This window comes from Marmota marmota, unplaced genomic scaffold, assembly GCF_001458135.2.
Source record: "Marmota marmota marmota unplaced genomic scaffold, marMar, whole genome shotgun sequence".
In the NCBI taxonomy this organism is placed as follows: Eukaryota; Metazoa; Chordata; class Mammalia; order Rodentia; family Sciuridae; genus Marmota; species Marmota marmota.
The window spans coordinates 3,175,914-3,200,479 of record NW_025999869.1 but is presented as its reverse complement, the minus strand read 5'-3'; the positions used below and the strand labels follow the sequence as shown (position 1 = coordinate 3,200,479).

General features: G+C 59.1%; 1 protein-coding gene across 1 annotated transcript in view; it reads right to left on the bottom strand.

Annotated features, from left to right (window-relative positions):
• Positions 1-2,554: 2,554 nt before the first annotated feature.
• Positions 2,555-24,566, bottom strand: part of Sh3pxd2b (SH3 and PX domains 2B) — a 55,701-nt gene continuing 33,689 nt past the window's right edge. The window contains exons 10-17 of the mRNA XM_048814824.1: positions 21,220-21,354; positions 17,881-17,985; positions 16,298-16,381; positions 14,192-14,309; positions 10,894-11,120; positions 10,314-10,363; positions 9,083-9,208; positions 2,555-4,692 (exon numbers count right to left, since the gene is read on the bottom strand). Of these exons, the coding sequence (XP_048670781.1) occupies positions 3,166-4,692; positions 9,083-9,208; positions 10,314-10,363; positions 10,894-11,120; positions 14,192-14,309; positions 16,298-16,381; positions 17,881-17,985; positions 21,220-21,354 (2,372 nt within the window). The 3' untranslated portion in view covers positions 2,555-3,165. The remainder of the gene's footprint in view (positions 4,693-9,082; positions 9,209-10,313; positions 10,364-10,893; positions 11,121-14,191; positions 14,310-16,297; positions 16,382-17,880; positions 17,986-21,219; positions 21,355-24,566) is intronic.

The following is a 24,566-nucleotide window of genomic DNA, read 5'->3' as shown; positions in this document are numbered from 1 at the left end:
TGGCTCTAGCAGTTTCCTAGGAGGGTGGGGGCATGAAAAGTGGTTTGAGCTGGAGCTCAGCTCTCCCCAAGTCTCAGCCTGGGACAAAGGCCAATGTCACCAAATGGTGAAGACTGATTCTCAGCAGAGAATTGGAGCAAAATCCTGTTTTACCAAGTGGTGGTTCTCAAATTCAGATTTTTCAGACTTGGTGGCACTAGGACAAGCTGCACATCTGCCCCAGCTTGTAAGATAAAGTGGCCGGCACAAGGCAGTGAGCGGAAGTGAGTAGGCAAAAACCCACCAGTGCCCACCCTTGGCTGGCACTTCTCTTGTGACCTATTGAAATGTTTGACCAAGGGGTGGTGACAGCTAACTTCAGAGACTGGCCCCCTGGGAGCCCAGTGCACATTTCACCTCTGAAGGAGCAGGAAGGTCAGGGCACAAGGAAGAGCAAACCCCCCCACCTGAGTCCCAGTTGAGGCACTGATTGCATGAGGTGGGGCACGGGACTCCACCCTCCATGCATCGCTGTGCACCGAGTGGCTCCTGTTCCCCTTGCAGGATTGTCTCGAGAATAAAGGAGGGGACGTGGTGAAGAGCCGGTGAGGTGACCTGTTGGTATGTGGCACAGTGTCGTTGATGGCCCCAGATGTTTTCCCGGCCAAGACTCCAGGGAATTCTGCATAAGCTTCGTCAGTTGCTCCCAGACTAGTGAGCATCGTCCGGGATACCGTAAACCTAAGTCCCCAAGCAAGAACAGCGAGGAGGGTCTCTGCCATAGAGACCCAGGCAGCTTAGTTGCCTGGGGGCATGTCTACCACTGCAGCAGTGAGCAGACACAGGAGTCCTCAGGCCACAGAGGTGACCCCAGCAAAGAACAGCCACCATGGAGGAAGGGGCTTCCACGGCCACAGTTCCCATCAGCGCTAGAATAGTCTAAAAGGCAAGTTCTTTGACTTGCAGGAAAATGTCCTACCCACAGGAGGGCAGAGCAGGTCTGGTCCCACTGGCTGACCCCGGTGGGAGAGGGAAGTGAGGCCACTGATACTCCTTCAGTGGACAAAGCGTGGAGCTCTTCACAGCCCGTGTTGGAGCCCCCACACCCTGGTCTACCCAGTGTCTGAGACGCAGTAGGTGCTTACAAAATGCCTGAAAATGTCACTGAAACCAGAGGCGAATCAGAAAGAAAACCAGTCAGCTGTGTCTTTGGAAAGGTAGTCAGACCCCGTAAAGCAGCTCCACAAACAAGTTGATCAACAGGGTCCAAACCGCAGGAAAACCATGCTGGGCCTCCCACGCGGAGGGCCTCACATAGGGGTGGTCCTCTCCCACCTCCCTTTCTCCGCACTGCCACCTTCCTCCAGGTCGGGGCACAAATCAAGCCCTGCAAGAGAGAGCTCAGGCTGAGCCAAGGACGCAGGGCTGGCGTGCCACCGTGGACTGAGTGGGACGCCTGTGGAAGCGGCCAGAGCCCAGGGTACCGCCCGGGGCTGGGGTGCAGAAGAAGGCTCTCTGCACAGATCTTTGGCACGGCAGGTAGATGCAAGCATTCCCTCTAGCAGAGGGACACTGGGACGTGGCAGTAGGTGAACACTGTGCACCGGAGGTCTCTGGGGCAGGGCAGGGCAGTGGGCTGGGTTCTAGGGCTCTCGTCACACACCAGCAGCCGGCACACAGAAGAGATCTCTGGGATGGGAGCTGGAAAGCCTGGGTCCCGATTCTACTTCTGCAGAATGGTGCCTCTTCAGTCAAATCGGTAGAAGGCTGCCCTGGTTCTCCTGGGGTGTACACACAGGAAGATCTCCTCCATGTGCCAGAGAGAGCAGGAAGCCACGGCAGGGAGGGACAGAGAGGGATGGGCGGCCTCTGCCTGGTCCTGGGCGCCTGCCTCCTTCTTGGGCTCCTAATCACCATGCTTCGTTCTGCAGGGACCCGGCTGCTGGCCTGTGAGCCACCAGAGCCCCTCGTGGCTGGCAGGGGAGAGGCCACCTCAGCTCCCTCTGTCCCATCGGCCTCATCCCCTCAGGGGCACCAGCACAGGAGCAGGGAACAGGGTCTGTGCCAGCCAATCAGGACCCCACAGTCCCCCCAAGCTGGGGCAGCAGCTGCTCACCTCCGGGCAGCCTGCTATATATGCTGCAGGGGCCTGAGAGGGACATCAGGTGGGGGAGCAGGCGTCCCCTGCTCACACCACAAGGAAGCCACGGGGCCACCTCTCCTGGCGGCCCCCTCCATCTTACTGGTTTGCCTTTCCCTGTGGGGGAACTCGGGCAGCCTGGTCAGAAATCCTCTTTCCTCTCTTCCTGGCTAGCACGTCCTTGGCTGAATTGAGTTTCCTCATCTATGAATGGGCCTGGTGACGGAGGTCTCTGTGAGCACTAAACCATGAGTGCTAAGTGCCACCTCATATTTGGCACCTGTTGGCTACTGGGGGAGGGGGCGGTGCTCACAAGGGGCGTGGCTTGTGAATGGACCCTTACTCAGACAAACTCGAGCCTCTGGTCCTAGGAAGACAAACATGAAACGTCCCAAGCAGGGGACAGGAGTTCTCCTTGAAGAGCCCCAGGTGGCGCAGAGCCTGCCTGTGGCGCTGCTCAGGTCCAAGGCAGAAGACAGGAGCAGGGTGGCTGGTGGACCTCCAGGCCCCTCCTGGGAGAGAGGCATCTGCTGGGGCCTCAGAAGCTGGAGGGCCTGGGACTCGGGGAAGAGGCCACTTTCCTGGGGACTGGCAACGGAGCTGATGCCCACCGGTCACCACTCTTCCTGGCACCAGGCATTTGGGAGACAGTGAGCAAAGCGCCTGGACTTCTAGAAACATGGAGAATCAGAGCAAGTCATGGTGGACCGGGCAAGCTGCCCCGTCCTGTGCCTCTCCAGGCAATGGGGAAGCCGGCATGGGACTCCTCCTGGTGACAGGAGCTGATCCTGGAGGCTTGCGAGGGTCACCGCCACTGGTCAAGAGGAGCAGGTCTGTTAAGGCAGGGTGCTGGCGAGGACCCCCATGGAGCGGGGGCTGTGGCGTGCACCTTTGGGATGCCACCCCAGGGGGAGACCCGGCTCCGGGTCAGCCGCTCACTCTCCAGCCTCCCAGGGGAGGAGCTGAATTGTGGAGTCGGATAAATTAAGAGGCCATTAAATACGTGGGGAGGACGTGGGCAGCAGTGGGCCTCTGGCAGGAGGGCGCTAGGGCTTCTTCCTGAGGTAGTTAGAGGGGATCCAGCCCTCCCAGGAAGGGGCCCCGCTGACGGCCTGGCACAGCCACCAGCCACTGCTGCTCTTCTCCCGGACTTCGAACACCGTCCCTTCCTGGAAGCTGCCCGTGTCTTCGTCTCCTTCAAAGTTGGCCACGGCCACGTACAAAGAGTCCTTCAGGCCGTCGATGTCGGGCAAGGAGGCCGCAGCTGCCCTCTCTCTGTGGTCCTCTGCTTTGCCGGCTGCCCGCGGCCCCAGCCCGCCTTTGCCCCCAGAGGAGTTGGAGAGGAAAGGTTTGGCCTTTGGGGGCACGAGGAGGGCACGGCCGGGGGCAGCAGCCGCCCTGCTTTCGCTGGCTTCCTGCTGTGGCCCTCTGATCTCCGGGAGGGGTCTGGAGGAAGACGAGGAGGAGCCTTTCTTGGGGGGCGGTGGTCTCCGGGGTGGGACCACAGGTCTCTGCTGGGTCGCCTCTTGGACAGGGACGGGCACATTCTTGGGCCCAGGATCGGTGGTCTTGGCTGGCCGCAGGGGGGCTCTGCAGGACAGCTCCTTTGGGCTGAGTCCGTCCTGTCTGCCAGGCCTATCCTGGGCACGGCCAGGTCCCTCCCCACCTGGAAGGAAGCTTCGGCTGAAGGCCATGTCTTGGCCCCCAGCAGCCAGGGCACTCTCCCCGTCCAGTGAGGATTTCTCCTGGGACTTGGCAGGCCTGAGCTTACTCCTAAGGTTGCAGATATCCACTTGGTCTCCGCCCTGAGGTGGCTCTGTCTTGGGGCAAGGAGCTGGTTTGGGCCTGACCTGAGGTTTGGACTTCAGGAATGGATTCTGGGGGACGGCTTCTGGCTTCTCCTCGGGCTCAGCCTTGGACTTGGAGATGGGCCGGAGGTTGGGCTTCCTCACTTCCTTGGCCAAGACCTTGTGGCCGCACTCCAGCCCCATGTCATTCTTCAGCTGGAATAACTTGCTTTTCTCAGGTTTGGGCTCTGGCTTCCTGCCTTCCCGGGCCGGGGAGTGCTTGGCCGGAATCATTGGCAGGATCATGCCAGGAGGCTTCGACGAGGAGCCGCGGAGCTGCTCCAGCCTCTGCCGCTCCCTCTCCAGCAGCTCCCCCTCCGACTTGATCATGGACTCCTTCCGCGGAGGGAGGCTGGGCTTCTCCTCCAGGCCGGGGTCTGAGATCTCCTCGTAGCCTGCCGATGAGGATGCGTCTGTGGACGCCTTCCTCAGGGCCTCCTTCCCACCCTTCCAGTCTTTGCACCAGGACATCCCAGAGTCGAGGGCACCGTGCGGGGTATCAGGCAGGGGCCGGGAGGGGCCCATGGCTTCGCTGCCCACGTTGTTCTCCACTGCCGCTGCGTCCCCCAGCCGGAGCTGGGCCACCTCGTGGGGCAGGGGAGCCAGGAAGTTGGGTCTCGAGGCATTGCTGGTCTTCTTGTACTTGTCGATGAAGGTTGCTGGGGCCCACCCTTCCTTGTCTTCGATCTGAATGTACCACCAGCCGCTCAGATTCTTCTCGATCACCTGTAAGGGGGACAGAGGTTAGCACGGTGGCAGTGTGACATGAGGGCAGGCAGATCAGAATGGTCTGGAAGAACCCACATGCCACCCAGCACTGGCAGCTGTGCCTTTGAACTCTGCAGGTTCTCCTAAAGGCCTATGGAGCCATTCCCCTGCCTTAGCACATCTTACAGAGGGCAGGTTCTCATCCAATATGATTTGTGTGTGTGTTTTTGAGACAGGGTCTCGCCTTGTTGCCCAGTCCACCTTGGGACTCTGAGCTCTAGCCGTCCTCCCATCTCAGCCTCCCCAGTAGCCGGGGTTATACTCGTGTGCCACCGCACCTAGCGGGTTCTTATACAATTTTGGATTCCTCCAAAAACAGTCACTGAGATCTGGACTTGAGTGCAGGTAGTTAATTTGAGAGGGAAGCCTAGGGCCTTCAAGTAGGGAAGTGGAGCAGGGGAGAGGGGAGGTCAACTGGGGCGTGAGCCACCAAGGACCACCTGAAGGTCCTGCAGACAGTGCTCAGAAGGGTCCCTCGGGGGTGGGGCATTGATCTGTGGCCACCAGCATCTCCCAACAAGGGCATCAACTCCCCTGCCGTCTGGGAGGTGGGACGCTGCCAGCCTGCAGGGACATGTCACAAAGAGCCCAAGTTACCCTGATCCCATTTCCTTGGTTGAGCACCGGATGAAGTAGTCACCCAGTGGCTCAAGGACACCCTCACGCTATACCCAGGGTGCCGAGGCTGATGGAGTCAGCAGGCTCCTCCCTGTCTAGCCTCCTTGGCACCCACACACCCACCGACTGCAGCGGTGGCTGGAATCACCCACAGCCTGAAAGATCGTGGGTTTCTTGGTTCTTTTTGGTGCAGGATCAGATGGCTGGATTCACATGGGTGAAGGTGCACAGCCCAGAGACTATGGCTGAACTGTGCTACAATATCCACACGCTGAAGCCTTAACCTACCCAGTATGTCCGAACGTCACTGTACTTGGGCGGGGTCTTTAAGGAGGTAACTAAGTGACAACGGGAGGCCCAAGTCCAAAGTGACTGATGTCTTCATAGGGGGAGAGGATTCGGAAACAGAGACTGGGGGCCCACCACACAAGGACACAGGGAGCCATCCAGAGCCCAGCAGGGAGGTCTCAGGAGAAGCCAGACCTGCTGACACCTCGATCCTGGACTTCAGCCTCCAGAACTGTGAGAAGCAAACCACTGCTGTGTAACCCGCCTGCCTGCGGCGCTGTGTCCAGCAACCCCAGCAGACGAACACGCTGCCCTCCCTGGCAGAACGTGACAGGAGGTCTGACTGACTATGCGTTCAGCTCCCTGTGATACGGGGACTGTCGTCCTATTGAGGAGGCAGGCAGGCGGGCTCCAGAGCCAGACCCTGTGGAGGAGCCAGGCCTGGGTGAGAGGCTGCCGGGGGCAGAGGACTGTGGCCATGGTTCTGCTGCTGCTGTGCGGAGGCCTAGCTGGAAAGGGATGGCACCAACAGACGGAGCCAGGAGGCTGGGCCTGCCCGTGGTCCTGAGGTCAGTTTTAGCTCATGGCCTGCTTCCCAAATGGCCTGGGCAAGCCTCCTGCCCCAGATTCCAACCCGAGCCGGGATAATGATGAAAACAGCAACATCCACCTGGGAACTCCCCTCACAGCCGTACCGGCACCGCAGGCAGGCGCCCGGCAAGTGCTGGCAGCCAGTGTGGTCCGTCCTTCAGTTGGAGCGGGGGTCCTTGGGAAAAAGCAGGCGGCACTGGACAAGCACAGGATGAGCGCTGTGAGCGCTGACCACGAGGGCAGCGCTGGGCACAGGGTCCTCATCAGCACTCGCGTGAACCCACAGTGCCAAGATCAAGTCCCACACCCGAGGCAGCAGAAACAGGACCACAGACTGTGCACCAAGGAGGATCTGTTACGCTTCTGCTCTGCGCACAGGATTGTGGCACAGAGACCTGGTTCCAACCCAGGCTCCGCCACTTACTAGCTGTGTAACCTTGGGGATCCATTTACCCAGCTCCTCTGAGGCTCATCTGTAAAAGGGGCTGATGATTATGACCTCGCAGGACTTCTGTAAAGGTTCATTATCAAGTCAGTTGACAAGATACATGCGCTGAAGAGGCACGTGTATCATCATCACATCGTCACCACCGTCACTGTCATGATCATCATCACTACTGCAGTCATCATCATAACCACCTCTATCACCACCACCACCACTGTTATTATCACCACCACCAACATCGTCATCGCCACCATCATCACCACCACCACCATCACCATCGCCACCACTGTTATCATTGTCACCGTCACTAATATCACCACCACTGTCACCATCACCATCACCAACATCATCATCATCATCACCATCACTGACATCATCCCTACCACCACCACCACCTCATTATTGTCACCACCACCACCATGACCATCATCACTACCACCACATCACCATCACCACCATTGTTATGATCATAACCATCACTAACATCACTAGCACTATCACCACCACCACGACCATCAACATCACCACGACCACTGACATCAACCCCCATCACTGTCACCACCACCATGACCATCATCATCATCACCACCACTGACACCACCCCCCACCTGATCACTGTCACCACCACCGTGACCATCATCACCGTAAACCACGCCCCCGGCAGCCTGGACGAGGAGCCCAGCTGTGGCGGCAGCCCTACTGCTAGGAAGCTGTGGCTCCGTGAAGACATCTTGAAGACTCTGGTGATTGTGAAGTGAACCAGGAGGCAAAAATGGGAAGGGAGAACAGAGCATGTGGGATTTATCAGAAGGAAAGAGCTCTGCCTAAGCCACCATCTTCAGACCACTCCTTCCCACCACGTCCCTCAGGTCACCTCTGGCGGGGCCTGATGTCATGGGGAGTAGGGCAGAGGCTCGAGGCTGAGTTGGAGGGCGCTTGCTGGGGAGGACGGCTGTGCATGAGGCGTTGGCTGGTCAGCGCCAGTGAAGGTGGGGAGGAGAGCCAGAGGGAACTGGTGTGGTCTGCTCCGAGGCCCAACCAGCCTCAGCGAGGGCAGACGAGACGCCCGGGGCTGGGCCCTCTGTTGCTCTTGTGTGCCTGGAGCTGAGCCTCTTTCTGGGAACAGCAGCCTCGAGTTCCCTGGGCTTCTTGTCCTATCCAAGGTCCAGGAGTGGGAAGGCCAGTGGAATGGCCGGAACCCTGGCCCTAGGGACCCCTGGGCTTGCTGAGCGGGCAGGCTGGAGCTGGGGCGCTAGGGCCGTCTTCCCTGCTCCTGGGAATGGTCTGGATGGACTGGGCTTGGAGGACAGTGGCGACAAGCAGAGACAAAGCCCCGCCCACACCAGGCGCCTCTGCCAGCCAGGTCTGAAGCAGACCTACAGCACCTGTGTGGTGATGGTGACCGTGTTGTGGCCATGATGATGGTGACGGTGAGGACCCCTGCTCGGGCTGCCTGAGCACACTGGCACCTCAAAGCAGAATTCCTCCCAGTATGCTGAAAACCGAGCTTTCAGAAGCCAGCGTCAACTTGCTCACGTCCTGCCTTTGTCCCCGACTTCTCCTGCCTTTCTCCACAGCCGAGCTCCTAGAGCGTCCTGCGACCAGTGTCCCCATTCCTTCGCCTCCCGGTGCTTCCCACCCCTGTGATCAGGCTGATGCTCCCACCTCTCCACTGGGTACTTCCTTCCTGTGTCACAAACACACTGTCAATCACCTGCTCCTTCAAGTGGAAGCCACAGCTTCCGTTTGCCATCATAGGTCACTTTCCTCTTCAAACACGATGTCCAACCCCCCCTGGGCAGCTCCACGGGGTACCCTCAGGCTGCTCGGCTTCCTCACGCTCAGCTCCAGCCACATAATGTTCCCTCCCAGCCCCATCTCCACCAAGTCCCACGGAAATGACATCTTGATGTCCCTTACATTTCACATGGAGGCACTAGGTACACATGCGCATAATTAATGATGATATCGGGGCAGATTTTCTGTTAAAACAGAACTCAGGATTCCTCCAAATTCCTCCAAATTCAATCCCTCTATCTCTTGACTCAAATAAGAGCAAAGTGAAATCACAGAAGGGATCAAGAATCTTTACTTTAGCCAGGTGCGGTGGCCCACGTCTGTAATCCCAGAGGCTCGGGAGGCTGAGACAGGAGGATCTCAAGTTCAAAGCCAGCCTCAGCAACAGTGAGGCGCTGAGCAACTCAGTAAGACCCTGTCTCTAACTAAAATATGAAATAGGCTGAGGATGTGGCTCAGTGGTCCTCTGAGAGCATGTGGCACACGCATCCACCTGTGTGAAGTGTCCGGGCAGGCCACCCGCAGACGGCAGGCTGGGGCGGGCGGCCAGGGCTGCAGGTGGGGGTGCCGGGTGTTCTGCAGTGACTCTGACTCTAGTGGCTGACTCACCTCGACCTTTAGGCCGGCCTGGAAGCTGATGCCATCGGGGATGGTGGTCTGGAACTCGGCGATGGTGTAGTATTCCTCCTCCACGTGGGGCGGGACGGGCGGCTTGGGCAGGTTGAGACCCCGAGGCTGGGAGGACACACACAGGGCTCATTTCAGGGGGAACAAGCACCACAACATTACTGGGGTGAGACGAGGGGCCCGGAACACGCGGTCACCATGGAAGGTGCTGGTGGACCGACTTAATTCTGACGGACACATGGAGGACACCACTGGCATCTCCCAGTGAGTTCTCACTGATCCTCCAACCTCGGAGATGAGTGGACACACAGGGCATCTGGCTGCACCATGAAAGCGTGGGGCAGGACAAGGTCTGAGGTGAAGTGGCCGCAGGGCCCGGGAAGAACAGGCTTGCGGGCCAGGCTATCTGGGTGGGAAAAACTGGTGACGGTGTGGCCCTGGGCAGTGGTCTCCCCTCTGAGCCTCAGTTTGGCCTCAGGCAGAGGGAACATGGAAGGTCTCAGCCTGGTGGCCGGCTGCAAGGGTTACACCGGTCACCACAGTGAGTGGCTAGTGCACTGCATGGTGCTCAGTGAATGGCAGGCCTTCCAAAACAGGACAGCAGCTCACGGCACGGTGGGACAACCCCTATCCAAAACGCGTGGGCCCAGGAGAGCTTTGGGTTAGGATCACCAGCACCACATAACGGGAAGTCTTGGGGACCCAAGTCCAAGCGTGAAATTCTCTCATGTGTGTTTTGCATCCACAGAGCCTGACGATGGCGTTAGACTATATTTTTAGTGTGCCTGCGTTTTGAAAGCAGCCGGCAGGTGAGGTCAGGTGTGGAATTTTCCGTAGTGTGTCATCTTGGTGCTTAAAAAGTTTGATTTTGGATATTCAGAGAAGGGAGGCTCCACCTGTTAACAAGGCAGCTGGAGAACCCCAGACGTGGAGCAGGACATCAGAACGGCACCACAGATGCCATCCCTGAGCCTCCTCAGCCTGGGCCTGGGCAGAGGATCTGGAGAAGTGGGGCGAGAGCAGGACACAGAGGCAGAGGACACTGGGCCGATGGCTTCCCTGCCTGGACCCGTCTTTCCACCTGCAGAGGGGACAGTGATCTGCACTGCCTGCTTCACGAGGCTGTTGCGTGGACAGGAGGAGAGCTCTGGACAGGGCAAGGGCCTGGGAGACCTGCGGCATCCCTGATGACCACAGACCAGGGTCCACTTACGATGGTCATGTCCCGGCGAGGAGGGGGTCTCTGCCTCATCTTTGGTGATCCTGTGGAGAAGAGACATATTTCCATTACGGTAGAGCTCCGTGTGTGAAGTTCCTGACGTGGACACCAGGAGGGGCCAGCTGTCCTGCAGAGGGTGGGGCGCAAGCTCCGTACCAGTCAGCTTGCTGCCGAGACCCTCCCGGGAGAGAAGGGCTGTCTGCGCTCTTCCCTGGGTGGCTCAGGACCCTGTCAGTGTGGCACTGCCTGGCTCCAAGGCTCGAGGGCCTCCAGCACAGGACAAATGGGTGACTGGACTCTCTGGACCACGAGGCTGTGTCCTGTGGAACAGGCACAGCATGCACCTCCTGGGCAGGGGACGTAAACATCGCCAAGGCTCTTGGCCAGCGGTGGGCACGCAACAGATGTTGCTGGGCTTGGCTCGTGGCCAGGGGAAGCCCAGACTGAGCGATGCCCCAGGTGAGCACAGCTGAACACACCTGCGCTTGGGGGCCTCACCCTGGAGCCAGGCTGCCCAGCTCTGGGACTCGGGGTCCACAAGAAGACCACTCTGGTCAGGGGGAAAGTCACTTACTCTGCCGGACATCGCCATCGGGCGCCATGCGGCCTTCGGTGCGGCCGTCCCTCTGGTTGTTGAGCAGCTCCTTCTCCCTGGCCACTGCGCTCTGCTGCCGGGAGACGCCGTCTAGGTCGAGGGTGCCCGAGGGGGCAGACGAGCCGGGGCCCAGCTTCGGGGGCAAGGGCTCCCCGCTGGTCTTCTTCAGGTAGGAGGCGGGGGCCCAGCCCTCTTTGCCTTGGTACCTAGGAGGAGGAGGAAGGGAATGTGGTCAGGCCCATGGGAGGTCACCAGGCTCCTGCTGAGAGTCACTCTCAGGCCCCAGTGGGTAGGAACAACAGGCCGGGCTGCCCGGGGCCAGGCCTTCCGATGACACTGAGCCCTCTGCCAGGCACTGCAGACCCTTCCAACGGGGCCTCTGATGGCCTCACACAGCAGCCTCCAGGCCACTGCTCTGCCCAGCTGCAGTCTCCTAAACGCCCCGAGCCTCTGACCCCGGTGCATACTGCCCTCGGTGATCCTTGACTGTCCCTTTCCTTCCTGGCTCTGCTCGATTCCATTCCTCACGAGAGCCTCTCCCACCCTCCTGGGGAGGAGGCCCACCTCCATGCTGCCCTCATGTCTCCGGCAGGCTCTGCCATCCCAGCGCCATGACACGCGGTGGCACCACCAGTTGGAATGAAGTGCTGGGGAGGGCACGGTAAGTTAAGTCCACACTGGTGCCTGGGTGTGTGAGCTGAGGGGGAACAGGAGGACGGCAGACATGCCAGTGGGCATGGTGCTGAGGGAACCGCCACAGACCTGTCACCACCACTGTGACAGCTTCACAGTGGTCCCCACGCAACCCTGCAGTGAGGACGACAGCGTGGCAAGGAGGCTGGCCTCGTGGGCACTCTCCTGGCAGCTCGCCCTCGCACCACTTCTGTACTTAATACCAGCAGACCCGGGGGCAGGGAGGCAGGCTGAGCCCCCCCCCGTGACATGCTCCAGAGTCTGAAGCCTAAATGTCTACACCTGCCCTCAGGTGATGGAGGAGTGCAGTGGAGATGCAGGTGCACCCGAAATACCGTACGAAATCTCACGGCTCTGTGAACAGGTGCCTCTGAGATGAGAACGAGTTCTGTGCTCAGACTCGGGTGTGTCCCTGAGTCACCTCAGTCCGCACGTGCCACTATTCCAAAACTCAAACCTCTGAAATCCTCCACACGCCCGGTGCCGAGCACTAGGATGGGGTCTGTTTACAGACGGAGGCCGAGTGCCGAGGGGAGAAGCACCCAGCCGACGTCGCGGGCAAGCCTGGCAGGTGGGCATCCAGGCCCCTTAGCTGCTGCCTCTTCCCGACAGCCCTGTGCTGCTGCAGAGCTCGGCCCCACCCAGGCTGCTTCACCTTGGGTGAGATGCCTGTCCAGGGGGTGAGGAGCCGGCCTGGGACAGCTGCCACTCAACTATGGGCTGCTCGGGTCCCGGACGGAGCAGCTCACGGCCCCCAGACAAAACGCACCAAGTACAGTGGCCACTCAGTCCTCTGTGCGGCAGGGCTGAGATCAACAGCCATGACCGGAGGGGGCCTCCTGGACAGAGGTGTGCCGGGGCAGCCGCTGGGTGCACACTCCTTCTGGACTCCCTGTTTAGTGACTTCACGCCATTAGCTTGAAATTGGCCAGAGTGGAAGTAGCCACACTGTGGAAACTGTCCAGCATCACAGCTCGGAGCACGTGGGCTCGGCGTTGGCCAGCACCCACAGAGGGGGCAGCCAGCCATGCCTCTGAGAAAGCAGAACAGACCCGACAGACCAGACGGCCAGTGGGAGGCCGCCCTCCTGTCAAGAGCCACTTAGAGGGTCACAGCCCTGGGTTCAATGAGAACAGGCCTCCATGACCACAGGCCACCAGGAGGTGGCAGGCCACCGCTCAGCGTCCCTCAGCCTTCGAGTATTCTGAGAAGGAATAAAACCTGACCTAATTGGTCCACATCAGGCTGCACATGATCCACATCCTCAGCTGCAGACAGGTTGTCACGCAGGGACAAAAGCTACGGGGAGGAAGCCCGCAATTGGAAGCGGGTGGCCAAGGCCCAGGCTTACCCGGGGTCCTTTGAGTCTCAGTCATGGGCTCGGCTGCCCTGTCGGCCATCCTACCATAACCTCCTGGGAGACCAGGTGCAACCCAGTGGTTCCTGAGTGCCAGCCCCCCTGGCTCCAGGATGACTGGATTCCCAGCACGGTGACAGGAACTGGGGATGTGCCCAGTGGCCCCAGTGCTGTGCGAAGCCCACCAGGAGGTGCAGCCGCCACGCACCATGCAGCCCCCTGCTCCCAGGGCCACCAGCAAGAGAAAATGGGGACTCCAGAGATGGTGCAAACAGAGGTGCCCGGGGCTCAGCGAGCCTGGCGTGGAGGCACTGAGAGCAGCGAGCACAGGGACACGGTGGCCAGCACAACAGGTGCCTGTGACCTTTGCCAAGTACCGTGGAGGCCCACGGCCGTGCTGCACTTTCACAGGAATGGCCAAGGCACAGCGCATCACTACCACGTCAGGGTCACAGCGCCACCAGGCGACCATCAGGGTCACAGCGCCACCAGAGGATGGGACCTCTGCTGAAAGCTTCAGGGCGCTCCTCCTGGTGTCCCTGTGGTCTCCGCTGTCCCTGCGACCCTGCTGTGTGGCTCGTGACCACACGTCCTGACACTGTCCTCCTCACTCCCTCGTGTCTCAGCTCTGAGGTCCCCTCCCTCAGGAAGCCCCTGAGCGGGGGAGCACCCCCTCTCTGCACCCCAGCGCCCCCCACGTCCCTCCAGCACTCTGGCAGCCTCGCCGCCCTGCTCTGTGGTGACTGTCCCCACTCGCTCTTGCTGGGGAAACAGTGGGGCTTGTTCGGCTCCACTGCAGGCTAAGGAAGTGCCTGGGTGCAGCCTCCCGCCCTGCAGCTGGATCTGGGGATAAATGAAACCAGAGGCCCGAGGAGGGTGACCGTGGTGCGGGGTTTGCACCACATCGTCTCAGTGGGGCTGCAGCAGGCGACTACTCACATGGGCAGCCTCAGCTTCCGGTCACTCATCACAGAACATCTGGAGATGGAAACCAGTCTTGCTTAACAGGGCTCCCGCTGACTGGCTCCATGTGTTTGGAGAAGGCAATTTTGCTTATTAAGGGTTTTTAGGGAAGGACGTGGGTAGGGAAGGAGGCCAACGGCACCGAGAAGCGTCCTTCCACGGCCCAGGCAGAAACTACCCTCATCTGCAATCCCTTATAGACCTGGAGGCTGGAGCCTGCATGACCCTGAAACCGCCCGCGACAGCGGGAGCCAGCGGCGGTACCTGATCTTCCACCAGCCCTCCAGGTTTTTCTGGATGACTTCCACCATGGCCCCTCTCTCCAGGTTCATCTCATCCTGGTCGCGGGCTGTGTATGGGTAGATGACCGTGTACTTCTCCTCTGCAGGGAGAAAGGACATCGGGTGAGAAACAGACTAAGTGTCCCAGGACTCTGATCCCTGGGGTGACGCAGAGGCGGACTTGGCCTCACCTGCTGTGCTTCCCAAGGTGCCAGCAGCATCAGGACCCAGGACCCAGGGCAGGTCCAGTCCCTTGAAAGCACCAGCAGCACTTCCCCCGTCCCTTCCCAGGCCTGTCCTTCAAGGTCAGTGTCCTCGACCACCTCATGCAATATTCCAGCTCGTGGCATCCGCGTCCCCGTCCTCAGGCTGATGGCCCGTCCAGGGACGGCTTTCTAACACGTACACACTGCGCATCCTGTCCTGCGTCTGTGAGCTCCGCTGGACTGTGAACCCAGGAGCCGAGCTGTGTCCGCCCCGGCCAGTCCCTCCCCTAGCACTGGGCATGAGCCTGGGATATCGCTGCTCACGGGTAAAGTAGCCAGCACTCAGTAACTGGACAAGTCCCCAGGCCGGCTGGAGCCACTTTGCTCACACAGGGCCAGTTACACCCTCGGGGCTCCTCGCCTGGGAGAGGGGAGAATTCAGAGATGAGCTGGACTTGGGCAGCAGAAGTTTCAGACTGAAATACCCCCGAGGTGGGGACGGCCAGCCACGTCCATTCCCTAGCTGGCAGCAGGTCTTGACCTTTCACTAACGATGCTCGAGGCCCTGGGTCCCCAGTAGCAGGCAGCCCGGGGCCAGGCTTCGGGGCGCTGCTCACTGCTGCCCAAGCAGAGGCTCCAGAGAGCAAGGCCAGCCCTGGGGCTGAAGTGGAGAGATGTGGATGCCATCCTGGGGCCTGGCAAGGAGAGGGGAGGCTGCCGGCTCCGGTTACAGTTCAGTCACCAGGTGACGGAGCCAGGTGCCAAGGCTGTATGCTGGCGTGGCCTTGGTGACTCTGAGAAACGCTACAAGCCATCGGGGCCACCCCCTGCTGCAGAGGGAGGCGGGAGCACTGGGGTCTGTGTGAGGACCTGGCAGATGACCTGCTCTGCGGGGGTGCACGGTTCCTCAGCAGTTAGCAGCTCCCAGGCCCATGGAAGCCGAGGCTGGGCGCTGGCCGTGGTCAGCGGAAGGGGGTGCTCAAGGCCGCACAGAGGCTCTGCCTGGTCTGGGCTGCAGGGCTGCTGTGTGGGCCCGAGTGTGGGCGCAGTCAGCCCTTTGACCCTGGCCTCCCGGGTCCCCTCACCCTGTGGCTGCATGGCATGGGATTCCCCAGCACCCACGAGGCTCTCTCTGGGACCATGGAGGCCGAGCAATTCCAGACAGGTGCAGTGAAGTCCCTGTAGGAGTGTCATGGGTGCTGAAGTGGCCTGTCTGGCACCCATAGGCCCTCCCCTGGTGGTCTGCTAGCCTCTGCCCATGGGAGGCTGGGGAGGCTGGGGAGGCCAGGCTTCCCACCTCCTGGGTCAGGGAATGGCTAGGTGAGCCCGGCCAGCCTCAGTGCTGCACCCTCCCGCCTCTGTGACTGGTTCAGGGATGCCATGGGACCCAGGTGGGTCAGCAGGACCCAATCCTGGGGCTTGACTTGAAGGAGAAGCCCTATTTTTGGTGGATGTCCCTGAAGGTGCCTAGAACTACTGTCACCACAGAGAATGGGGCCAACAAGGCAGAGAACAGGGCAGAGAGGTGGCAAGAGTTGCAGGTCCTGAGGACATTCTCAAGCCCCTGGATAAAGCCATGCCTGAAGCTAGCCCTCCGCTGGGCTTTCCAGGGACATGAGTGAATAGACCTTGCTTCTGCCCACCCAACTCAGAAGGCCTGATGGCAGGAGCAGGCTGCGGGGTCAGTGTTACGGTTTTTAAGCTGGGAAAGTTCCGGGCCCGGGGCTGACAGGGCTCGGGCTCCCCCTCCCTGACCCCCATGCCGACACACACACAGGAGGACAGACCAGCGCTTCTCACATGCAACAGGCACGGGCAGTGCCGGGCAGAGGCTCATGCAGATGTCCAGGCACCCAACGGGCAGACAACTCCGCGGTAGGCACCTTGGCGCCAGCTGGAGGAGTACAAGTCCCCCAGCGTCCGGCGGCGGCCCACGGGCCGGGGCAAAGACCAGTACCTCCAGGAGACTGGATGGGCAGCATGTGGAGGGGAGGGCAGAGACAGAGGTGAGAAGAAGGTACCCAAGTGTCCGGGGGCCAAGGGGGCACAAGCCCCTGTTCCCCGAGAGGAATCCTGAGTCAGTGCTGAGGCCCTGGAGTCTCAGGGAGGCCGAGCACCTGCTTATCACCTTGAACTTGAGTGGAGAGGGGACCAGTGGACACGATTCTATCCCTAGCACAAGTGGAGATGGCACCAAGGGAAACCCTTGTGGGAGAGGAGGGAGAACATGGCCTCTCTGCCTCCCTCCCGCTGTGTGACCTGGGGCAAGTGCTCTACCTCCCTGAACCCTTTCCCCGTCTGTTAGGTGGGAGCAGTACTCAGTCCCTCACAGAGGCACGCACACGCCGTATCATGGACTCTCTGAGGGGTTCCAGGTCCCATGTAGTGGACCGCCTTCCTCAGCCTGAGCTGGCTGGCACCTACCACTCGGTGGGCCCCTGAGACACAGAGCAAAGCAACTCTGAGGTGTGCTGGCTGCGGTCTGACTACATGAAAGCCACGTGCAACCCCTCTTGCTGACCTCTGAGCTGGAGGGCACCACTCCTTTTTCTTACCCTGTTTTTGGCAATACTGAGGACAGAACCCAGGGGCAGTGACCACTGAGCTATAGTCCAGTCTTTTTTATTTTTTATTTTGAGACATGGCCTCGCTAAGTTGCCCAGGCTGGTCTCAAACTTGTGATCCTCCTGTCGCAGGGGTCACAGGTGTGCACTGTCCCTGCCCTGCCCCCTCTTCTGATACATATAGACTTAAGATGGCTCTGTGCTTCCTCCCCGGGGTCCAGGACCAGCTGAGGCACAGGGCGGCTGGTCCAGTGCCTGCCCATGATTACTGTTCCTGCTGCTTTGCATTTAGCATTTCTTTTAATTTTTAAAAACCTCCATGTTATAGATATCACTCTGCCACTATCAGATGAGGAGGCTGAGGCTTAGAGAGGTCAAATGTCCATCTCAAGACCACTCAGTGAGTGTGTGGCACAGCTGAGATTCAGGTCCAGTCTGCCTGGCTCCATGGCACCTGTCTATTGATGCAGGTAAAGGGGGGCTTTGGCTTTAGGAAGCTACTGGGGGAGAGGGAGCCTTAGCCTTGCAGTGTGACAGGTGTCAGGACCCCCGTAGGGAAGGGTGCCGGGGAGACGGAGCATGGGCACTGCCAGGGCCATTTACACCTGCAGAGAGCTGACATCTTTAAGCAGGCGGGGTCAAAGATCTCGAATCCGAGTGTCCTGCCACCAGAACTCCAGAGGCACAGTGAAGGGTGGACCTGGATCAGGCTGGGGCCCTCCTGAGGGTCCATGAAGATGTCAGGCCCAGCTCGGCCACGCTCACCCCAGGGGCTCTCAAAGGCCCCTAGAAAGGATGGACAGCCTCCCGCCCACCCCACAGCGGGCTTCATCCACAGGCTGTCCTTGGGCCGAGCCCGTGGCCTCCTGTGATCCGGGGCAGCAGCTGCCCAGGTTCCCTACCTTCTTCAGGCTGCAGGGAAAACTCATCCTGCCCAGCGTCCTGCCCTTCCAGGCAGGTGGCGGGGACCCAGCCTTGCTCCTCAGCCGTGCTGACGAACCACCAACCTGGGGACGGAGAGCAGAGACGTCAGTGGTCTCAGAATGGGATCATAGGCGTCCCCCAGCACCTGGGCACTGGCCACAGCACCCCAAGGGTCCAGAGGATGTCCAGTCCTATATACAAGATGGGGCAGTAACAACATGACCAGTCACACCTCCTGGTCCCCTTGAGATCACCCCTGCAGGACCTACAAGACCTCACGTGACCCAAATGCTATGTGAATAGTGGCTCCAGGAACTGTTTAGGGATAGTGACAGGAAGCGGCGTGGACGTGGTCAGTTTCGATGCCTTTTTGCCCTGAACATTGGCTGAATCTGAGGATGCGGGCCAGGGACACGGAGGCCGCTGAGCCTCAGCCGCTGCGTTAGTTAAGGCTCAGGGAGGCTGAAGAGCCAGGAATCCCGGAAGGACACGACGGCCCAGATCAGCAGCTCACCGCCAAAAAACAGGCCGGAGAGAAACTTGTTCCCGAGCCTGGGACAGGGAGTGAAGGGGCAGCTCAGGGAGAACGGAGAAGGCTCACCGTGGCCGGGCCCTCACCCCACCGTCTCAGAGCCAGCACCCACCAGCCCACCGCACAGATGGGGCGAACCCAGGTCCACATCCACAGGCGGTGGCAGGGCAGGGCTGTGTGCCGGGACGTCTGTCACTGGGGCACGGCCTAATGGCTTCTCCAGGACTTGGATTCTGCATTTGTGCATGTCAAGGGATGTCCAGCTGCCAGGGCCACTGCTGGAGAGGCCTCACACCAGAAAACAGTCAGCCTCTGCACCTGCCAACTCTGCATCCACAGATTCAACCAACCACTGAATCAAAACTACACGCCTGCGTCTGTGCTGAGCCTGTAGGTGGTGTCCCCCGGCACCTGGACACTGGCCCCCTAGGTCCATAAGGACCACGCCCTTCACCGTTGTTCCCTGAACAACTCGAGTAAGACGTGCCCAGGTGACATGCCAGTCCGCACTATTCTATCCAAGGGCCTTGGGCACCCATGGAGTGTGGAACCTGTGGGGTGCTGAACCAGTCCCCTGCCATGCTGAGGGGTGACCGTCTGCAGCCCGCTGTCTGCTTGAGGACTGAACATCCACCCCTGTGGATACACCAACCCCCCATCCCGACCCTGCTCCTGTTCCCGGCAGGCCGTCCTTCCTGACTTGACTTGAGCAGGTGGCCCAGGGCTCATGTCATGCTGAACTCCCGAGGGCGTGTCCTGGCCACCCATGTGTTCTGTGCATGTCCAGCCTCAGGAATCAGAGTCACAGGCCTGAGGGCAGCTGGAAGGGTCTGGGACCCCGGCCGGGCTGCCCGGCATCAGGCCGAGGTGAGTGACTGGTCACTTGGAGCCGTGGCTTCTTCAGCTACGATGCAGGGATGACAGGGGGTGACAGGTCCTGGTCCTCACTGTGGCTCCTGACCTGTTGCTTTGCAGGCCTTGGTACTTCCAGTGTTCAGTCCAGAAGGATGCTGGGCCGTCGGGCCCCAGGTGACCCAGAGGCCTCTCTCCACCCTCTTGCCTCCTACCACCCATGGACTGTCCACTGACCAGTCCCTCCTACTGGCCATGTGCTCTGTGACCTACGCTAATGGTAGGTGAGGACAGCCCCACTTTGGAAGGGTCCTGCCCTGTGCCAGGAGTGGGGAAGGCTACACAGGGCGGCCACGGAGACTCTGACCTGGGAGCCTGCGGGGTCCCCACAGGTCAATCAGACCCCTCCACACAGTCCCGTCCTGACAGGGCCAACCGTGTTTCATTCATGCCTACAGTGAAGTTTCCCCAAGGCCCCAGGGGACAGGGGAGCTCCCTTAGTGAACCCCTGGAGGTTCCTGGAAGGCGGTGCCCTGGAGAGGACCTGCGAGCTCTGCCCTGCCACTGCCTCGCCTGGCCAGTCCCCTCTTCCCATTGTGGGGTCTTTATAATAGACTGGTGAAGCGGGTCCCTGAGTCTGTGAGCCACTTGAGCAGAACAGTCCAACCCCAGGAGGAGGTCTCGGGGACCCCGACTGTAGCTGTCAGTTGGATGCACAGTCGAGACAACCTGGCCCTAGATGTGGTGGGCAGTCACGGTGACGGAGCCCGCAGCCTGCGGGATCTGACACCGTCTCTGGGTGGACAGAATGAACTGGGTCAGAGGACACCCAGTGGGTGTCCACTGCAGGACCGCCTGCTTGCTTGCTGGTGGGAGAAATCCCCACACCTTCTGAGGTCACAGAAGTGACGTGCACTGTGAGCAAGTCACAGGAGAAATCGAGATGAGCTGGGAGCAGCACGTTCCTGGGTCCTGCATTCATGGCCACTTCCTGGGTTGCGTAATTCAGGAGGTCTGGCCAGCAAACGCGGTCCCATGGCTAGCGGTAACGTGATCCAGGGGATGCCAGGAACATCGCCATCCCCTGTTCTTTGGAGCAGGGACAATTCCTAGATTGAGTAGCTGAGGTCTCACACCCAACATGACTAAGGGTAACGTGACCCACAGACGCTGGCCACATATGTCTTCCCTTTGCTCCTTGGACCTCAGCTGTCCACGGGGGCATCACACAGTCTGGCCCCTGATGACATTATCAGCCCTGCCACCATCTGCCACAGCCCCCAGGGAGGACACAGGCCTCTCTGGCCCCTTCCTTCTTCCCGCTCTTTGCCGTCATGATGCAAGGCTGCCCTGAGGCCACGGACATTTTGGGAGCACCTACTGTGGGCCAGGCGCAGGCTCAGGCCCTCTGTCTGCATATCCCCTGAATCCTCACAGAGGTTCTCTGGGGGAGTTTTCTGTATTTTGCAGATGAGGAACCTGATGGCCAGATGAATGAGGCAGGCCGGATAACTGTGAGACGTGGCAGTCAGGAGGAATCATAAGCCAAGTGTCCTGCAGCCCCCTGAGGGCAGCGATGCTGAGGGACACTGAGCCCAGAGCTGTTGGACCCTTCCTGGACTCCCATGGAGGAATCAATGAGCAGATCTCCAGTGTAAGCCCAGCTGTGTCTCCCGGTGCCTGAGGACCAGGAGTGTGCAAGGAACATGAACCTCAGGACAAATCACTGACACCTGACCCAGTGGGATGCTAGCAAGTGGTGGCCAAGTGGTTACTTGAGCCTTATGATCAATCCGAGGCCTGGGAGACCTCAGTTGGACCTGGGGAGATGCACCGGCCTGCACTGGTGATTTGTCCCTGAGTTTCCAGGCACTTTCAGGCCAAGGGGCTCACTGACAGTGCAGGGTGGGAGGGAGCTGGCCTAGGTCCCTACCTGACTCGTTCTTCTCGATGATGTCCACCACCTGCCCCACACTGAGGCTGATCTCTGAACTCTCCTGCTTCTGGTAGTTGGCCACCACCACATACTGCTCCAGGACCATGGGGTCCACCGAGGTCAGGTCTCCCCCTGTGGACAGGAAATGCAATCAGATGTCACTTCTGGCCACCACCCAAGTGTGAAGGAGCAGGTGCCAGGGGAGTCGGTGGGTCAGCAGGACGTTCCAAACGGAGAAGGGAGTTGTCACAGGACTCCTCTCCAGGGCCACCCATCCACGCATCCCTTTATCCATCTGCTCACTCAGCCACCAAAGCTCACCAAGTGCCCATTCTGAACAAGCCCTGGAGGTCCCAAGGTGACTGACACATGGTACCTGCCCCCAAGAAGCTGACGGCCCAGCAGGAGCTCACTGCTAGTGGTTCAAATGTCCTCTCCAAAAGTCAAGTGGAAATGTAACGGCCACTATGAGAGTGTCGGGAGGTGGATCCTTAGCAGATAACTAGAATGGACGGAGGTATTTGTCATGGCACCAGGTGAATGACGGGGGACCGGCCAACTCTCTTTTTGCCATGCGATGCCTCTGCCATGTTATGCTGCGGCGAGGCCCCCACCAGGTGCCAGACGGTGATATTGGGCTCCAGAACTTGGGAAATATATTTTTTCTATAAATTACCCAGTCTATGGTTTTGTTATAGCATCTGAACATGGACTAGGACACATTCATTCTTATCCATCCAGCCAGCCACCATGCCTTCAACCGCCTAGCCGCCCACCGCCATCAAGCCAACATCCGTTCATCATCACCCAACACCTGATTGCCCCAAATTATTCATCTGTTATTAGCTCGCGAAGTCCCCGTGATGTTCCAGATACTCCACTGGGCACCATGGGTACCAAAGTGGATGAGGTAGGTGTGAGTCCAGCCTCTAACCCTCAGGCTGGTTGGAGAGACAGACACACGCAGGACCCAAGGGAGAGGAATTGCTGGAAACCACCAGGACCCAGGCAGGGGACAACTGGGAAAGGCGATGCTGTACCAAAGGTGGTCAGAGGAGCATCTGAAGGAGGTGACAGAGCGGAGGCCTGGGGAGGACCAGCCACGAGGAGAGGGAGGAGCAGCGCGGGCGAGTCTGCACCAAGTGGGTGAGCGCCAGGGGCTGGGGCCCGCGGCAGTGCTGAGGTCAGCAGGCAGCTTGGACAGGGCCTTGGAGGGCCAAGCTAAGAGGGTTTTGTTTTTTTCACTTTGAAGGAGAAAGGAGATCGACGGTCGTAAGAAGAGAAGGACAGAAAGCACCCGCTGGCTGCCTCGTGGAGGGCGGAGCCCAGGCTGGCAAGAAAGACAGCAGGAGATTCAATGGAGACCAGGCAGAGGTCAGGCAGGAGGTGACAGTGGCTTTGGACCAGGGCAGTGGCAGTGGGAAGGGAATGGTGTAGAGGGGCCCCAGTGCCCCTGGAGTGGGCAGCCCTGCTCCACGCCAGGACAGAGCCGATAAACACAGGAAAGACACCATAGGATACAGGCGATTTAAACTGAAGGGACACCTGAGTTCAGGGACTCCAAAGAGAGGGGACAGTGGTGTGACTTGGAGCAGCAGGCTCAGCTCTGGGGGAGGACAGCAGGACATTCATGGCCACAGTTCAGATTTAAAATATTCCTATGGTGGGGGAGGGGGACTGTGGCAGTGGCTCAGCACTTGCCTCACATGTGTGAGGCGCTGGGTTCCATCCTCAGCACCACATAAACATAAATCAACAAAATAAATCTCCACAAATCATGTAGATATCCAGGATCCCTGTTTCCTGTCCAAATGCACCCAGCAGTGGAGTGCCGTGGGAGTCGTGCACCCTGAGCTGATTTTGTGCGTCTCTTTCCAACTCTGGGGGGGGGGCGACATCTTGTTGGCAGCTTGAAATTGGCTATGGCGGCAACTGGCGGAGGCTGCAGAGCTGGGCTCCTCCGCGGACAGCTGCGGCGGGGTGTTTGCCAGCACACCACTGGCACCCAGAAGGAGCATGGAAGCCCCCTGTCAGCCCTGTGTGGTGTGAAGTCTGGTGTGGGCCTCCTCTGGCAAAGGGTGCTGCTTCTTGGATATGTGACTGTGTTCCAGCCACTGTCCCCACTGCCTGGGAAATGGAGGCAGAGAGAACCCTGCTACCTGCACCCTGGGTGGAGAAAGCAGGAGGACAGAGGAAGGAGGACAGGGAGCAGATGCAAGATGGAGGGTTAGAAGATGGGATCGGGGCAGCCCCAGACAACGTCTCTCCCAGCTGCACCCTGCACACCGATGTCCCGACACTGCTGCCCTGGAAGATGGTGCCACCAGCCCTGTGTTTCACTCAAGAAAACAGAGGCTCAGCGTTATGATGTGACTTAGTTGGGTCATGTAGCTGGCTACTGTCAAAGCCAGGCTGTGCACCTGGCTCCAACGCTCTCCAGTGTGGGAGGGCATGGCTAAGAGGTGGGCGAGGAAAGAAAAGATGACAGGGAAGGAAGGATGGCCTGAGGCCTGCTGGCTGTCCTTCCCTGTGAGTTCCCAGGGTCCAGTCAAGCCAAGCCTTAGTTCTTTATGGCTCTCAAAGGTCATCTTCATTACTGGCAGCCCTCTCCTCATCTGCCACCTCCCCAGAGGTCAGGCTAAGGGCTGACTTCTTCTAGCCTCCAGGACAACAGTACTCCCAAGCCAACTGTGCCCCTTGCATAGGGTCCTGAGATTAGGAGTCTGACGGTCTCCACTGACCTCCAGAAGCCACTCAGGTGTTACATAGAGACACCTCCTGGTGGAGTGTGGCATTGCAGCCAAGCTCTACAATGAATGATAATTGCAGTACCTTGAAGCTGGGATAAGCAGCTAAGTTCCAGGACATGCCAAGTGTGAAATCAGAGGATTCTCAGGTAAGAAATGTCACGTAGTCCAGCAGGAAACAGAACAGAGGGAAGAAGTCAAGAGGAAGGAGATTTGACAGTAGAAGGATGATTTTTATCATTAAGTGCTAAAAATCTTTCTCAAATGGTATAGTGCCTATTTTTTTTCCTTTGTGATGACATGTGTTGAGTTTTTAAAATGACGAGTAAAGGCAAAGTGAGATTTTCCTTCCAGAAATTCGCTGTTTTGCTAGGCTTGCTGGAAAAATCCATAAACAAGAGAGAATACTTAATAAGTAAAGGATAGAACAATCAAGCAGAAAGACACCCCTTAAGCAATCAGAGGATCTTTTAAATGGTGGTGAGAAGATGTTTTTCCTACAGGATGAGCAGAATCCGAAACCACATTAGCCAAAGTCTGCAAGAGCCAGCCAGCCAGTCATGACTGGGAAATGCTGAGAAGATAATCCTCCTCCAA